Raw genomic sequence first — 18711 nt, 5'->3', positions numbered from 1 at the left:
TTAATTTTTCAGGGTAACCACGTTAATTTTCGGTTTCTTTTTTTAACATACCGGGGTTTCATATTATTTGAATATCTGCTGATATAATTCAATGTATTGCATATTAGGATCATATACTACAAGACATTGGTATAATAATGAAACTCTTCGTTAAAAACACGGTCAATTTTATATGTCACAATAAAATGATGTATATGCTATTTTGCACAGTTATTTGACTACATTTTCATCATGGATTTGTAATACTGATGAAAGATCGAAAACACTATCTGTATGAATTATGATTTATGTGAACAAGAATTCTTCCGATCGTCTTTTTTAAATAACAGGTTTTATATAAATATTTTAAATATTATCTGTTCTCCTTCAACAGTTTTTTTATTTTACCATTAAGTCTGATAACAGAAACATGGCAGACAAACGCATTGAATTTATTGAGTCAAAAATAGCGGTCCATCACGATTTTCCAATACCTGGAGTTATATTTCGTGATATTTTTGGGGTATTTGGTGATCCTGAAGGACTGAAAGTGTTACTTGAAGTTGTTGAGGAAAAAGCATTGTCTTTAAAAGGAAAAGTGGACGTGGTTGTTGGACTTGACTCAAGAGGATTTTTGATTGGTCCCTCAATGGCTAAAGCTCTCGGAGTTCCTTTTGTTCCAGTGTGTATATTATTGTCTCTTGTTTTCATTTAATCTAGTTAAGATAAAAAAACCTGTTCTTTTTTATATAATATTTCAGATTCGTAAAAAAAGGAAAACTTCCTCCCAAGGTTATCTCTCTATCCTATGATTTGGAGTACGGTTCTGCTACCATTGAAATTCAAGAATCATCTATTAAAAAGGGGGCAAGAGTTTTGCTTGTAGACGATTTGTTAGCAACAGGTGGAACTCTTGAGAGTTCTATGAAATTAATTGATAAAATAGGAGCTGTTACCTCTGAGATATTTGTTTTGATTGAACTTAAAGGACTTGGAGGAGCAAAGCGTTTAAATCATCCAGTTGAATCCTTAATTTCTTATGACTAAATGAGCTTATATTTGTTATAAATGAACCATAGAGGGTATTTTATCTGTATGGTTTTTAAGTTACTGATATTCTTGTAAACACATTGTCTTTGATATTTTTGATTTGTTATGTTTCGTCGTATCAAATAATTAATAAATGATGATAATTCTTCTCTAACTTATATTTTTTTATCATTAAATTATCAATTCGATTGTTAAATGTCTCTGACGTGATGTTTCATGATTAATAATCCTACGAATCTTCTCAACATGATATAGAGCAGGGGAAGGCAACCTTTGAGACATGGAGCGCCAACTTCAACATTTCTATCAATGAGTGTGCCACTATCAACAATGATGGCAAAAGACATACACCGACTACAGGAATATGTTCTAATTTGCGCGTGCATTTGAATATGCCTCTGCGTGCCATAGGTTGCTGACCCCTGATATAGAGCATTTTCACTAGGGCTGTAAAATTCAGAGAATTTTCAAACATGGAAACTTTAGGAAATTAATAGGAACCTTCGACTAAAAATAATGTTCAACTGGGAATTTTCAATGTTGAAGGCTAGAAACATAAATATTCTTCATAAAAATATTTTTTTTTTCACAGATTACATAAGACAAACAAATTAACCTACACAATATAAAAAAAAAGTTAGTAAAAAGTTACAACCTTATTATGTGGTGGATACGATTGAAGTTCGTTAGATCCAGATTGAACGTACTTTGTTATTGTTTCCTTAATATTTTATCGTATTTTGCCTTTAACTCTCAGTTTTCATATACGAACAGACAATAATATTTTGAATTTTGTTAAAAATGAGAATTTTTGATACATATTACGACATAATGCCGTTACCCTTAATGCATATTAAAGTATTTTTGCACAGCCTTGTAAAGAGAAAATCATGAATGAGGTATAAAATAGATTTGTTATAGGAATTTATCCAAAATTTATAAAAATGTGTTTCCCTCAAGTCATGGGCTTGGATTATTAGCCTCACTTTTCCCTGATATCCCTCTACATTCCATGTATTTAATTGGAGCAAATTAAGTATTTTTTTCTCCTTTTCCGAGGCCTCTAATGTGTTTGATTAGGGGTAGCACCCAAAAAAAAAAAAAGGTTTGTCGTGTTGAAGTTACGATAAAAATATCCGTAGTAAAAGAATTAATCATTTTTTTAGAATAGGGAGTATTAAATAGTGTATTCAGAACCTCAATTTCTCATTATTTGAGAATGAACAGTAAAAATGCTAAAACATTGTACCTTAATCGGAACATTTCAAAATCACATAGCCTTCTCATTTGAAAATTCCTATTGTAAAGTTTCCATGAATTTTTTTTTAACATTCTGAAAATTTAGCAGAACTTTCCACCTCTAATTTTTACTGACGTCATAAGTTACATCATAATTGAAGGGAAAACAGCTTGGGAGCTCAAAGTTGATATTTTTTACTTCATAAAATGGACAAATTTCCAATTAATATTGATTAAACTGCATAAAATGACTTCAAGAATAAGAAAAGACTTAACAATTGCAGACTATACAGAGTTGATCTTATCTAGTTTTACACATTTTATTTTTTTCACTTTTTCAAGAGTCTATTGGCATTAGGGATGTAGGGAGGGGGGGGGGCAAAAGTGTCAAAAAAGAGTTAAATGTTACTCAAAAGACTCATTCAAAAGAGTCTCGCAACGGAGGAGATAGTTTTCTTTCATTGGTGTTGTCAAAAGTTGTCTTTTGAAATCCCGAGATCTCTAGCATGGGCCTTCATGGACTTGAGGGGATTGACCTGGGCTCATTTCTTTAACTCCTCCAGGTCCAGTTTGGGCTTTTTGACAAACCCCTTCTTCCTCTCCTACGTTTCTGACTTACTGACGGCGTAGAGGGTGATCCTGGAGACGCCCAACTACATTGAGTGCGCGAATGGAAATTCGTTGATCACGTTCAACTGTCATTTTCTCAACTTGTACGTTAGCTAGAAAGATCAGTTTTTTTTTGTAACTAATTGTTTACGTTTCAATATATTGAAATATGAACTGATTTCAATCACTCAATCTTCACTAATTATTGAATTAGTAAGTTCTCAGATTTCAATGGACCACCCGGTATATGTGAACCCCTGCAGACCTCGACTATCTAGTCAGACTCGAGTTTGGTCCACTCCTTTTTGATTGAAACCTCTAGATACTAGTCCTGCAAACGCCCCTACATAGATTAGTCTAAGTGGTTTTGCGTCTGGAGAGGAGGGAGGACACCTGTTGAGGTACCAAAAATCAGGAAAGTTGTCTCCAAGGAGGCCTGGGTTTTAGTGGCACGATGACACGTAGCTAAGGGATGTCCTTGATATTTTTACAAGTAAGATCATAGGCGTGGGACTCCCTCCCCCCAATTATGAAGGAACTATAAATATTTCATGATGTATTCTGGGAAATGATGGTAAACTCGGAAAATATCCTTAATAAATATTTTTTTTTGAACTATGGCGAGACTAAAGCTGTTTCAAAGCTTTAACTTGGACAATGACAACATTTGTCTTATCTTTTAATTCTTTAAAAAAATATACAAGTTTAATAATTTTACGAAATTTCATTTTAATTTCATTTTTATGATATAATATAAATTCTCAAATTACTTGCGAAACGAGATACCGTGAGCGGGGCCTAGTGTGAATATATAAACGAGGTACTTTTTTGAATTTAATTTTGAATTTTGTTTTTTAAAAGGAATTTTGAATCTTTTAATAAGGAAATCATTTGGAATTCTTGTTTTTTTTTTCCGTTCATTTGAATAGAAAACTCTTTTATTGTCGATGTGACATTAAAATTTTTTTAATTTTATTTGTTTAGTAAATATATTTATTCAGAATGCTGTACTTTAATGACTTTTTATTTATCTAGAAGACATATATTTTATATTTTTCATTTTATTTTAAGAAACGTAATATTTTTTAGGAAACGGAAGATGGTTAGCTGTCATGCCATTTCATTAGATCAGCTGTGACAGAGGGAGAAATAAATAAACATGTAGATCGGGAAGCATTGCGCTGATGTTGATCCTCAATTGACCTCTGATTCAAACAAGGACTTACGATTATTACTCTGCAACAAATCATCAGGGTTACGCTCCGTCTTTTATGAGCACCCACGAATGTTCAATCAGAGTTTGAATAAAATTGAATGTAGTAGGAAAATAAGTTCACAACTTGGGAGTCAAATAATTATGACAACAGCTAAGGAAAAGAAAATCCATTCTTCAGATTGCCAATTCTAAAAAATAAAAATAAAATGGGCCAGCTAATTACATTACTATTGTTATCCTTTAAATTGAATCTGGATTAAAAATTGCCCCTTTTTCAAGTCATTATTAAATGACTGTAATTCAATCATTGTTGGGGATTGTTCACGACTAAACAAGAGCCACTTCAAATGCAACCAATCAACGTTAAGAACATTGATAAGGGGAAAGGAAGTACAAAAAACCGGCAGAGGACAACAACAAAATAAAAATCCAATTTATGTTATTTTAGGTAACGTCAATTTTTTTAATCAGTTCATGTTTACTGTTTCAAGCAGAGATGAACAACTTCCAGTCCTTAAAAACTTTGTATGTGGCTCTGGATCGGTGCCGAAGTGATCTTTGCTCTCTCATAAGTGCATTCTCGTCATTTTAACTAATGGTCATATTTAAGTAGGAAATATGTTATATTACTCCCTCTCGTTCATTTATGTTACTTATTCCACAGATAAATGGGTATTCATAAGAGAAATATGTATACAAAATGATAAAAATCCAGTGTAGAACGGGTATGTAAAAATATGAACCGACAATCAACATGGTAACCCTGACAATTTGAAGAATGTTTTGGAAGACAGAAAGAATCATGATTATGACGTTTCATTAGATCAGCTACAATCAGCTGTGACATAAGAGGAAGGAGAAAAGGATATAATCAAGGAAATTTGCTAGAATTACTCCAATGTCGATCCCCAATTCTACTTTGAGTCCAAAGAGGACTTACAATTATAACTCCGCAACAAATCCTCAGGATTACGCTCCTTTTTTATGAGAACACAAATGTTCAAATAGGGTTTGAATATAATTGAATCTATTTAGGAAAAGATGTTCACTACTCAGGAATTAAATAATAATGACAACTACTAAGGAAAAGAAAATTCTTTATTTATTTTAACAATTATACATTAACGGGCTCTGTAAAAAACACACCGGATTTACATCTGACACTTAGGCCTTCTTTAAAAATTCAGCATAGGCTTGTGACTCTATATATATTCATGATCAAAGACTCACTACTTGTCGTGGATTCGAAAGGTATTTTAAGCTGAATTTGAGAAAAGTCTTAGCACTGCATTATAATTATGCACTTAAAATGAGGTTAAAATAAATTTTAGTACTCAAACTGAACTCGAAGAAAATATTTCAGGCTTGAATTTGTGAGCAATGACTTGAGACTTAACTTGGATTGGATTTATGCAGATTTTTCCCAACTATATCACAGAGTCTTCATCAAAGAGGAGTCCACTGGCTCACTTCCAGGAACAACTCTTTCTCCTATTAGAATGTTTTTGATTGTAGTAAATGACATCGAATTGTTAGGTTATAGGGCTAAGCATGGAAAAAGAAATAAAGTACCCTTTTAAAAAACGGCGGAAACCCGTATCAAAGTATTGCAACGTCGACTGCGTTATTACAATCTTATTTCTAAAACTAAGATTTCGAATTTTAGCAGTTTCTTGATGTGACATTAAAGTAAAATAGAGGAATAAGGTTTCCATGACAAAACAATGCATTCTCAAAAAAAATATACAATATACATATATATATCACTTAGTTCCTTTTTCATGCCAAGCCTTACTTTTGAAGTCTATATTTTTATGCCAAAAATTCATGCATTTGTTTCAATTGCAATATACGTTTATGCAGGTATGCATAAACGTCTTATAACACACATAACATTTTATACTTAATTATATGTATAATTTAGAACAGTGATTCCCAACCTTTTCATCGCTGCAGAGTCCTATATCTAAAGAAGAGATCTGTTAAAGAAAAAACTAAGTTTAGCGATTAGAAAAGGTAAAACGGTTGATGCGTGTCCTCTTTCTTCTTTTTTTTCATTATTTAATATGTCGTTGGTGTGTTAACATCTCCCTCTAAAAAAAAATCGCATATCTTTGCTGTAAATTGATTGAAAATACATAATAAAAGATGTAAATATAATTACACTATTTTCTTCTTTGGAGCAGTAACTAATTTTCCTCCCCAAAATTATATAACAGGTAGCTGACATTAATAAGGCTCTTAAATCAGAAGCACCATATGTGTTGCTCCTGCCTTCTTCCTATGTTCTTACACAAATCCAATCTCTACGGTATGTACCGCGCTTATAAAATTATTTTGAATGAAATTTCTTCTTTTTTAAGAAAGAGTGTAAGCGTAAGCATTAAAAGAATACTTCAAACATATTTGTATTTAGCTCAGTTTAAGGAAATGATGGAGATAAAAAGATTACAAATTCCTACTTTGATCTATAAAGGCAATACTACTCCTGACATCATCATACAACTGGGCATCAGCCGCTTTACGATTTATTATGTCTGTATACTTCTAGAAATTGAAAAAAAAAAAACCCCTTAAGGATCGTTCTTTGTTAAGAACGTCCATAGTTGAACTTGATCAGAAAAAGTATGTGTGTCCTGCCACATTTCACAATTCTCTAAATGCTGCTGGGGTTGAAGTCCTTGTGATATTTATAGAAGTCCTACTTGTCTTCAAAGTACAGGGAACTACGAGTCAAACATGCCAATCGCCTTTTGAATTACACGCTGCAACAAAATGAAGGTCTTGGAGCGCAGGCTTTGATTGACTTTTGGTCAATTCAGCTTTTAATATTTATTTAGAAATTTAAATATAATAAGGTGTTATTCTGGGATTCTTGAATATAGATTACAATAATATTCAGGAAAAAATAAATCGCTTATGATTTCAATTAATCAGTTATTTTGAATATGAAGCATCTATAAACTTGTTTTAATCCCTTTACATCTAAATTATTATTTAGTAAAAATAAAAAAAAAAACGATTCCATTTTTTTCTTTGGAATATTATTTTGATCTATATTCCCGTACACGGAATAGCTTATTATATTTAAACATCTTAATAAATGTGTAAAACTAGATTGATCAAAAATAAATCCAAATCGATTTTTTTTTTAAATTGAAATGTAAAGTTGTTTCTATATTTTTACCTAAGTTATAAAGAGCTTTAAAAAAAAAAAGTCAAATACTATTGCAAGGTGTTACATTAAGTATAATGGAAATAGTGTTTATGGATTGTGGGTTTTAACTTTTAGGTACACTTAGGTATAATTAGAATTGCATTTCTGATAAAGTAAAAATAAATATCCAATTATTTAACCAATTTCATTAGCGACTACTAAATATAAAAAAACAACAACCCTTTTTTAAGGAGAGTAGATCAGATCAAAATCTTGTCAGTAAGCCAGTTTATTGTGTTTTTAAATCTGTCTTTATTATTTCTTAGTTCTATGGAAAAACAAAACATTACAAATGATTTAAACAGAATGTAAATCATATTGTTTGCAAAAAAATTGACATTTGATGAGGAATGACTTCTTACTTCGTTAAGGCAGTGATGTGTTAAATGAGTGAAATTAGTGCTTTTTTGGGATAAAAAAACAAATATTAAATATCATTTATTTTATTTAATACTAGACAATAATTCAGCTGACCATATTTTGCAGACATCATATCTGGTTAGTTTTTTTCCCGGTATACCGATACTATAATGGTACCGACTTACTGACGCATTTAAAATGTACTTGTAGCGTCATTAAGTCAGAAAAATACCAATGACGTTGTGAAAAAACGAGAAAGGATAAATTGTCTTTTATGAAAGACAAAATAACATTGAATTTATGATCTAACAAAAATACAGCAGACTTAATCAAAAATTATACTACATTTGAACTGCACTTATCGAGCCTGTACGATAATATTGGTATCATAGTAATATTCCCTTAAGCATTCATCTCGATTATCATGACGTGGTTTTTCTCATTCCCAAAAGTACGAAAAATGTTTATGAAATGAGCTAACCGATATGTCAATATCCTCAGTAATTTCTTTAATAGTCATTCTACCATTGTCAAAAAAAAAAAATCTTCATTGTTTCAACGTGCTTGGGCATACAGAGCGAGGCTCGTAATTTACATCTTCCCAGCCATCTAGGAAGTGTTTGTAGCCCTTATAAACATTTTTTTAATCAGAACATTTTTGCCGTATGCCAATGACACATTTAAAGGGTATTGAGTACTCATTTTTAGTTAATACTTCAACATGTAGGAATTAACGTTTAATATAATGAGCTACATTTAATTAAATGTGGGCTTTCTCAAGAATTTTTTCTAGTTGTAAAACCACTAGAAATCCTGCGAAAACGGTATATCAGGAGAAAATCCTAGCTCAAACTTAAAAAAACAAAAAATAGTTTATAATAAGTGTAAGAATAGATTCGTTATAGAGACTTAACTTATAGCTTTGGGAAAATCGACTTGTAGTTTCTAACTACTTTTTTAATCATCATTTTAATATTATTATAAGTTAGAAAGGAAGAACGACTCTATCAAAAAGGCCAAACTGCAGTCGGAGGAGTTAAAAAATCAAGTCTATGAGGGTCCATGCAAGAGATCTCTGGGTTTCACACCAGACTGTTGAGAGAGCTATCTTGTAAGGGTGGATATACTTTTGAGACTATCAATAAAAGAAACCCAACTCCTACGTTGCTAGACTCTGTTAAATGAGTCTTCTGAGCTCTTTTGAACTTTTTTTGACAGTTTTGCTCCCCTCTATAGCCTTTATGCGAACTCCCTCGACATGTACCCAAAAGGTGTAGTCGACGGGAAGGCCTGCAATGTCCGTCATCCAAACAACAAGGCCCTCAAAACCACTATCAGTCAACACAGGGACGCCATGACATAGGAATATATCGGCAGTGGGTGCCAGGCATTCCACCGCCCCCTGGAAGGCATTATTCCCGCCAAGGGAATCTACAATAATGATTAAGAAAGCTCAGCACGCACATTCATATATATATAACTAATTTTGTTGAAATTGTTAATTAATAAATTATATTTTGTTGAAGTTTAAAATTCAATGTGCTCTGATTTTTATGGACCACTTGATACTTGAATTAAGAATCTTGCTAATCTCAGCTGCTTCTTATATGATTTTAGAGGTAGAAAATGAATTAATGTTATAAAGAGAAGGACATGCCACATTTAAAATAGCGTTAGTGCTGGGAAAGTGCCGTAATTATATTTAAATTCATATATTTATTGTATTATGTATTTTTAAATCAATTTACATCAAAGATAGGCGAGAATTCTTCTTTTAGAGGGAAATACTAGCACTCTCAAGACCTATTAAATAATGAACAAAAAGAAGAATGACTACACACACCAACACTTTTTCATTTTCTAATTTTTACTCAACGTTACTTATAGCCAGTGATGAAAATCTGTTTTTTAGCTGGCCCATTTTTTTGGAATTGTTAATCTGAAGAATTTTAACTTTCTTTTCCTTAGTAGTTGTCATTATTATTTAATTCCTGAGTAGTGAACATCTTTTCCTAAATAGATTCAATTATATTCAAAACCTATTTGAACGCTCGTTTGTTATCATAAAAGAAGGAGTGTAACCTGGAGGATTTGTTGCGGAGTTTTTGGACTCAAAGTAGAATTGGGGATCGACATTGGAGTAATTCTAGCAAATTTCCTTGATTATATCCTTTTCTCCTTCCTCTTATGTCACAGCTGATTGTAGCTGATCTAATGAAACGTCATAAGCATTATTCTTTCTGCTTTCGAAAATACTTTTCAAATTGTGAGGGTTACCATGTTGATTTTTGGTTTCTTTTTGTTAACTCTCCCATTTTACACTGAATTTTCATCAACCCTCATTGTTTCTCTTTCTTTTTCAAGAAAAGACGCATTAAATATTACACTATCGATCAAGACATATTTCTTCTTCTTATCTTATAATCTTAACTATTCTTACAACTTATAAGTAAATAAGTTAAGAAAACAAATATAAAAAAATAATTTTTATTCTTTTAGCAAATAGTTTACCTTTTTTAGAAAATAAAATCTCGGGTCTTTTCCTTTTTTTCAATGACTTATTTAATCCTTCGTTAGTGAACTGGGATTTTCTGCATCCAAATGTAAGGCTTTAAATCCGTTTAAAATAGATGTTAATGCTGGAAACCGCTTTAATATGCTCCTGAAACATATTTAGGAATAAATCCATCTTTTTTTTGTTGCAAAGATGTATTTTCTTGGAACTATTCACAATTTTTCATCAAATTTTGGTAAATTGTTCACTTTTAAGTTTTTTTTTTTTTTTTTTTGATTTTAGTCTATTTCTTTTCTTTCTATTAGAGGTATACACCTTGCTACAAATGTAATATAAGCTGTCATTCAATATATATGACTCAATCAATGTTAATGAGTACATTTTTTGTACCAAAAGTTTCTTAAAAGTAATTCATATTTCATATAAGTTTTTTTCGAAATAAAATTATAATATTACAACTATAATAGTCACAAAATTAAATATTGATGATGCCAAATCAAATGTTGTTATGATTAATTAGCGTAAGTTTGAGTCTATCTCAACTGTGTATCAAGAATTCAAATTCCTTTAATATTTAAGTTAACTTTAAACCCATGTTCCTTAAATAAGGATGTTCACTTACGGATGGTTAATAAATCTAATGCAAATTTCTTCGAATAACAATAATTTTTTTAAAATACTTTTTGGAAATTTTAGAGTTGAAAGGGATAAAATTTGAATTAATAATATTTTTTTAAATAAATGATACATTGAAGATTTTTTTTTTTTCGAACGACATTGAATTTTTTTAAACAAATTGAGATTTTTCTTTTGAAAAATTCCGCAAAATGGTTCGAATACCCCTAGCCAGTCGTGACTGCAAAGTCAAACACCTATTTCTGTACAATTCGGGAAAGTCCAGGGACAGCAACTTAATTAATAAATAAATAGTAGTAATGAAATCAATGCTATGCTAATTTAATTTTAAGGATAGAAAGGATTAAATTATTGTTAGTTATTTCTTATGGGATAACTTGTTGTCACTTACGATTATTATGAGATTTTTTATGGCAAAATGCAATTGTATTTTCCTTAAATTATTATTTATATCTTATCAATAATTAAGTAAAGGGAAAATGAATTTCTACGTTGGCATTTCCTTCCAAACAACTCTGCTTAATAACATAGGGCGCACATTGACAATTGGATTTTATGGACAGTTTAATTACGGAAGTAATTCATGTCATATAAAGGTCTTTTTTTTAAAGAAATAATTATTCAGATTTAATTAAAGTTTTTATTCTCCTTTTAATAGTTTTTAATTATTAGTCAAGGAAGAAAAGAAAAATGGAATTGAATTAAAGTAGTATTTATGTAATATGCAAATGTTCATCTATTATTTTGTTTTTAGCGATACAGAATTATAAGTTTGAGGGTGCTGAGAAAGGCGTACACAAAAGTCTAGAAGTGTTTTGGGAACTCTCATAGAAATGCTGAATTTTCATTACTTAAATGGAGAAAAACAATTTGCTATCATTTATATATAGTGTAGATAAATTCTAAATCTTTCACCTAGTCTAAATTATTTTCAATTCGTTACTTCGTTTAATTGCATTATTTAGTAGAAAATAAGTCATTTCAAGATGGTCTTTAAAACTACCAATAAGGTATAATGAGTTAATTAAAAGATATAATGGACGTTACTAAATTTATTATTTATTGTATTTTGTAAAGTTTTAAGTAATTTGTCGATGCGACGTACATAAATTTTAACCCGATAGTAGGAACCTTTCATTTTTATTTCTGTGCAATATTAAAGTACTTTGTGTTATTATTATAATTATTATCAATTGTAAGTATTTAAAACAAGCACCTTTAGCACAATACTCTACTCTGTCATTCATGAAAATTTCATTCAATTCTCTTGATGTCTAAGAAAGTTGTGTTGTTTTATTGAAATATAATATTAAATCAAAGAGTTCGATGTAAGTTCGATGTAAGCATAAACCGAATGAAAAAAAGAGATAAAATTTTGATGGCAGATTGGTCATAACTTCCTTTATATTGAAGCTAAACACATGATTTTGGTATCAAAATATATTTTTAACATTATCTACAAAAGAGTTTTAAAAGGAAAATATTGGTTTATAAATTTTTGTAACATACTTAGATTATGTTTATATATGAGCTTCAATGGCAATTCCTAGGTCAAATTAAGTCATTGTAATACTAAAATGTTTCTTATACTTAATTGGTACAACTTCATTTGACCAATTGAAGAAACAATTAAATGTTATTGACAATTACTAATATATGTACAATATGTACAATAACTATTCAAAGTACAATCACTCTTCTTTTTCTTTCTTTCCTTAAACTCATCTCTATCTCACCATTTCTTGCAATCTCATTTATTATTATTATTATTTTTTCATAAAAGTATTATGTTTAAGTCAATATTATGTCAGGTATATGGGTTTGATATATTTTTTTTAAATAATAAGGATGCATGTAAATTAAACAGATGACTACTAGAATATTTAAAGAGTTATTTGAATCAATTTGACGGTGCTGAAGCACCCTGCCCCCCAAAATGGGGCTACACCCTCCATCGTTTATAGATATAAAATGTGTCAGGATTTCTGCCAAATTCATTTTTTAAAACGAGTCCTGTTTTAGTGTTTCATATTCTTTTATTATTTGAAGTTGATCAAGAAAGTGTAAACAACGCTAATTTGCTAATATGAAATTAGCCTTGTTTACTAAATAGTAGTTTGTTTACTATAACTCAAGGTCCCAGCACCATCTTTCAGATAAGAAATTGAAACAAAATAACTATTAGATTATTATAAGTATGTTTTCCCCATTTGTTCGTGTATCGTAACTCAGTATATCAATGCCATCTTGTAGATATGACTGTTTTGTTAGTTTGCTCATTTCCTATTAGATCGAATTTCTCTTATACATCATTAGATATAATGACATTTTTGTAGAGAAAACACACAGTTACCAGATTAGTTTCCAATTACTTGACTTAAACAAACAGCACTAATTTAAAATTCATAATTGAGATTGAATCTGATGGCACTAATTAAATCTCTCTAGCATCATTTTTTGTAGATTTATTTGTGTTTAAAAAAACTTTGCAAATTTTAAATTATGAGAAATATTTGTAAAAGTCGTTTTTTGTATTTTAGAAACTGAAGCAATTCACTGATTTTCAATTAAACTGTACCAAGAAAAATTCTTGAAGATAATAACATAATATAATTTAACTTCAAACCATTTTGGGGAATATTTATTTTTGAAGGCTGTGGCACGTTCCTTACTACTCCAACGCATGATAGCGACGGACTTTGTTTCCAAGAAAACTTTACAATTTTGCTTCTTGAATGATACCCAATTACCCCACCCCACAGCAACTTTTATTGCCTGATTGCCACGTATTAAACAAAAAAACAACCAAAAAACAGTAGCCTGTATTCACCTTTTTACACTTTAAGTGAATAATTCAAATGTTGACTTGTTATAAAGAACTACTACATATAATTATTTTTTCTCAATATAAAGGTTATTTCTAGCTTACAAGTCATTAACATGAAACTCATTTCAGGAAGTCGTACAATAAAAATGCAGCATGAGAAAAAAACTCATCTCATTTGCTAACAATGGTTTTTCAATTATGCCTTTGCATGCAAATATATTATTTTCGTTTGAATTCGTATTTTTGATGCATAATATTAACGGTGTATAATGTATATACTATTTATATACATTGATACATACACATTTATTTGAAAGTCAATTAAAGATTCTCCAATAGAATTTTTATTATTCTTTAATTTCCATTCTAGCAATATATATAATGTAGAATCCTAAAATAAATACATAATACAGTTACTCCGTTTTTATTGTATTGGAGAAAACGCAACATTTTTTTTTGAAATATTCACTCATCTCAACCTTTCATATATTCATACAATTTATTAGAGATGAGGGTTTTTGTAAGAATGCGAGAGCGAGACTTATGGTTATAGTTGATAATATTGTAGAGAAAAACGCGTGCAAGGAGGAGGGGAAAAAAGACATATGGTATCATTGTTTAAAATACTGATGTGATTATCATCTGCCTGCTTTATTATGATTTTTGAGGGTATAACGAATGTATTTATTAGCAAAATGTTTAATGAAGATATACTACGTATAATTGACCTCAACGTTTTTTATCCGTTACAGTAGATTTGAAAACGTCACACTCCATGCAATTGTAATTCATTATGAACCTTATTCTCAGAATAATAGCTAATGAAACGACAAAGTAGAGTATTTGAAATATATTTGAAGCTCAAAGTTTAAAAAAGAAGGCTTAATTAAATATAATGTACATACTAAAAAATAAACCATTAAACATTTAAGTTAAATATAAAAAATTAAACAATTAAAATCATACAACTATTAATAATAATAAATTATAAATACAGAATATTGAAATAATAGATTGATCCAGATAATTTTTTCTTGTTCTAACATCGGAATTCAGTTAAATATGTCATAACTTTAGGTTGCAATACACAAGCGAGACGTGGAGTTTAATCAAAAAGATAATCACCCCTCTTCTTCATGTGGAAGTTGCTATATACAATTGTGCACAGGATAGATATATCTCTACCGATGAGATCTAACTAATTATTAATAATAAAGTAAATGTCAAAATCATAAAATTAGACAATAAATATATTAATAAAAAAATGTTAGAAATAAATTAATCGTAAAGATTTAGAGCAAAAGCTAATTATGTAGTAATGTCCGGCGATATTACTCCCTATTAAGAGCATCAAAAAAGATTTTCCCCCGTTATTTAGATATGCTTATATAACAACATACTATTATCATGAAGGATATACACAATTGTTAATTATAATGCACAACCCAATGTAACTACCCTCGTTGTTGTGACCATTTAAACAGTTGTTTTTGCCTTTTATGAGTTTTCTGAACACCACTTCTTGGAGCCCATCAACCATAGCTAAGCCTTAAGTGATAAAAAAGTAATATTTATTGACTATGTAATATTAGAAACCCTAATTATCATACCCAAGTCTTAAAGCGAAGTAAGTAGTCTCAGACAAACTAGTTACAAACCATCCAAAGCTACTACCCCCGTTGTTGTGACCATTTAAGCAGTTGTTTTTGCCCTTTACTGAGTAATTCTTGATATGTTTAGCTAAAATAGAATCATATTTTATGGTTAGATTTAAAAAAAATTTGAATACTTACTGTAAGATAGTACAAAATTCGGAGTTCCATTTCGATATTCATAAATACTTTTTACTGATAACTTGATCGTCATTTAGTGTGGATGACTCAAAACATTTTTATATGTATTTCTATAAATGACATCAGTTCCAACATCCTCCATTAATTTAATGATGGTTCCTCGGGAAGGGATATGTTTACCCTTGTATTTCTCCATAAATTTTTTGAACGTCGGATGATTAGCAATGGATAAGGTTATATTACATGCAATAAGCATCGTTGTGAGATCAGAGTTAAAGTATGACTTGATGTATTCATCGTCAAATTGATTTTATAGATGAATATCCATACTCTTATTATGAGATGAGGATAATGAGTGGCGTGTAATTCTAGACAGGGGACTAAAGGCACATTTATATCTACAAATCCGACAAACAATCTGTTTCTCATCCGGTAAGTATTTTCCAAATTCCTAGGCCTCCATTTTCAGAAATCCAGACAGAAGGCAACGTTATTTTTTGCATTTTATTCAGTTCTCTATCGACTATCCCCATCTAATATTATTGTATTATTATTGAATAATAAAGGCGGGAATGATAACGTTCATGATTGATAGAAGAAGATGTATATTATTTAATCAATGATACCATAAGTATTTCTTCTCTTCTCCTCGCACGCTTTTCTATTCTTACCAAAATTATCACCCTTACTTATGGTATTACTGAATTAAGACTAGTGACGAAAATCGTGTGTATTTTTTGGTGACCCATGTTTTTGGATTTGTTAATCTGAAGAATGAATTTTCTTTTCCTCAGGAGGTTTTCATTATGTTTGAACTCCTGAGTAGTTCATTTTCTTCTTTTACTACATTCAATTATATTCAAAACCGGTTTGAACATTCGAATGTCCTTATAATAGACGGAGAGTAACCTTGATGATTTGTTCCAAAGTTATAACTTTAAGTCCTTGTGGGACTCAGTGTAGAATTGAGGATCGATATAGGAGTAATTCTTGCCAATGCCCTTTTATATTTCCTTCTTCCTCTCTCCCTCGTCACAGCAGCTTGTAGCTGATCTAATGTAACGTCATGACAGCTAAGCAGCTCTCTTCAAAAACATTCTTCAAAATTTTCAGCGTGACCATGTTCATTTTCGACTTCTTTTTTACCTGCCCAATAGACACACGATTTTTTTTCACTAATTAAGACTTATCTTAATATCAGCTGCCTGTTACATTATTTGGAGGAATAAAATGAATTACTGGTATAAAGAGAATTACATTTAAAATAGCATTATGGCAGGGAAAATATTACAAATATATATATATATTTTATTATGCATTTTTAAATTAATTCTTCTTTTAGGGGGAGATATTAGCACACTAACGACCTATTAAATTATGAACAAAAAAGAAGAAAGGGGACACGCATTAACCGTTTTTCCTTTTCTAATCGGTAAACTAATTTTTTTCTGTACACACACCCCTTCATTATGGATACTAAAGGCCTCGAGGATCCCTATATTAGTACTGCGACACCTTTATGACGAAAAAAAAAAAAAAATACACCATATTTTGTCAGCTTTCTATTTTTCTGCATTAATCCTCCTTATCAATGCAACGTTAATTGGTTGAATGACAATGATTCCTTTTTGAATGATGAGTAGAATTATTGAATAATTATTCCATAGTTGGTAAGAATTGGCTATCAAATAACTGATTTTGGGAATTTCTTCTGTTTCTTTTCAAAGGAAAATGACACAGTAAAGGTAACAACGTAACTAGAACAATAACTAATCCCACTAATTCACAAATTTTCTATGTATTTTGTTGTTAGCTCTTGATATTTCTGCTTCTTTTCCCTTAATCAATATTCTGAACGTTGATTGGTTGAATTTGAATTATCTTTGGTTAAATCATGAATAATTCTCAACAATTATTCATCAATAATTTTGTTTTTGTGGAGACCCACATCCAACATGACTATCTCATTACGACATCAATCTTGCACTCAAAATACAAAAAAAGTATATATTTATGTGATACGATGTGGAAGAAAATGAATCCCCGGCGGGTTGTAGGATGAACAGGTTGCTTAAAAAGATATTTATTATTTATGAAAATTCAATTTATTGATTCAATGTATTTACCTTCATTTACTACAACAATGATAGCGGCCATATAATTTTTGATACCCTTTTTATAGTGCAATTTCTTTTTAGTATCAACACAAGCCCAAGTTTCGACAATTATCTCTTTCTTATATATGCATATTTTTTCAACGAACATTTTTTTTAATATCTGAAATAAAAAAAAGTCAACAAAGACCAGATCTGGAGAATACAGTGGACGGAAAAGCAATTCATAGCCTAATCCATACATTTTTGCCATCGTTTTCAGTGATTTGTGACACAATGTTCTGCATCTTGATGATGCAGAACATTTTTTCTTCTTCAAATGATTTCATCCTTCAAACACACAAACAATGCTATATAACTGTTTGCTATTGATATTCTGGCCCTTAATCCTTAATCAATGGATCCATTATATCCTGCATATCCCGTATGCGTATCTCAGCTGACTATAAATTTTACTCTGAAGTGTAGTAACGGAGCCACTTCTTATCCATTGTTGCATATCGTGTAAAAAAATCGTATTTATCATGGTTGAATTTATCAAAAAATTGTTCCGAATCATAAACAAGTTTTTGCAAGCCTTCACATGTCTAAATATTCATGTAAAATATGTTCAGCACGTTCTTTTCATATATGTGGAGTGTCAGCTATGTTGCCCAACTTAACTTTACGATTATTCACAATTATCTTGTGTACTTTTTTAATGTCTTCTTCGGGAACTGTCTCATTCAGACGTATATTGCGTTGATCGTATTCTACACTCATTTCACTCCGTTTAAATTTATTAAACCATTTTTCACTGGTGCAGAGTCCGAATAATGTTTATCAAGCCAAGCCTTGTCTTCAAGAGTATTATTTTTCACAAAAAAAAACCAAAAAACAAACAATGCTTTATTAATCCACGGAATTCTTTTTTTTGTAATAACAAAAGTTGCTTCACTCACAATGCTATATCTCACGAACCAATTGTTCGATAGCTGACAAAACTTGTATACGTTTCGTTTGAAGGTTGTTACTTACTCAAAATCATCAACTGGTTTTAAGCCTAGTTTTCTCTGTTTATTTTTGGAGAAAAGGTTACAAAATAAAATAAAATTCACATTATGTCAATGGTACCGAAAATGATTGTATTTTCCCCTGTTTAATTAATTAAGCTTTG

At 30.4% G+C, this 18711-nt stretch overlaps 1 protein-coding gene and 1 long non-coding RNA gene across 2 annotated transcripts; one reads left to right on the top strand and one right to left on the bottom strand.

Annotated features, from left to right (window-relative positions):
* The first annotated feature begins 203 nt into the window (after positions 1 to 203).
* Aprt (adenine phosphoribosyltransferase) lies at positions 204 to 1167 on the top strand. The gene is made up of 3 exons (XM_040714198.2): positions 204 to 329; positions 395 to 663; positions 741 to 1167. The coding sequence occupies exons 2-3, from the start codon at positions 410 to 412 to the stop codon at positions 1024 to 1026; spliced, it is 540 nt and encodes a 179-aa protein (XP_040570132.1). The 5' UTR covers positions 204 to 329; positions 395 to 409; the 3' UTR covers positions 1027 to 1167.
* Positions 1168 to 14880: 13713 nt separating this feature from the next.
* On the bottom strand, positions 14881 to 15357 carry LOC139905727 (uncharacterized). Its single transcript, XR_011780750.1, has 2 exons — positions 15259 to 15357; positions 14881 to 15196 (listed from the first exon to the last, which is right to left on the bottom strand). It is a non-coding gene; the product is annotated as an uncharacterized lncRNA (long non-coding RNA).
* Between the last annotated feature and the right edge of the window lie 3354 nt (positions 15358 to 18711).

The sequence above is a fragment of the Lepeophtheirus salmonis genome, chromosome 6 (genome assembly GCF_016086655.4).
Source record: "Lepeophtheirus salmonis chromosome 6, UVic_Lsal_1.4, whole genome shotgun sequence".
Taxonomy (NCBI): domain Eukaryota; kingdom Metazoa; phylum Arthropoda; class Copepoda; order Siphonostomatoida; family Caligidae; genus Lepeophtheirus; species Lepeophtheirus salmonis.
This window is presented reverse-complemented; position numbering and strand designations above follow the sequence as displayed.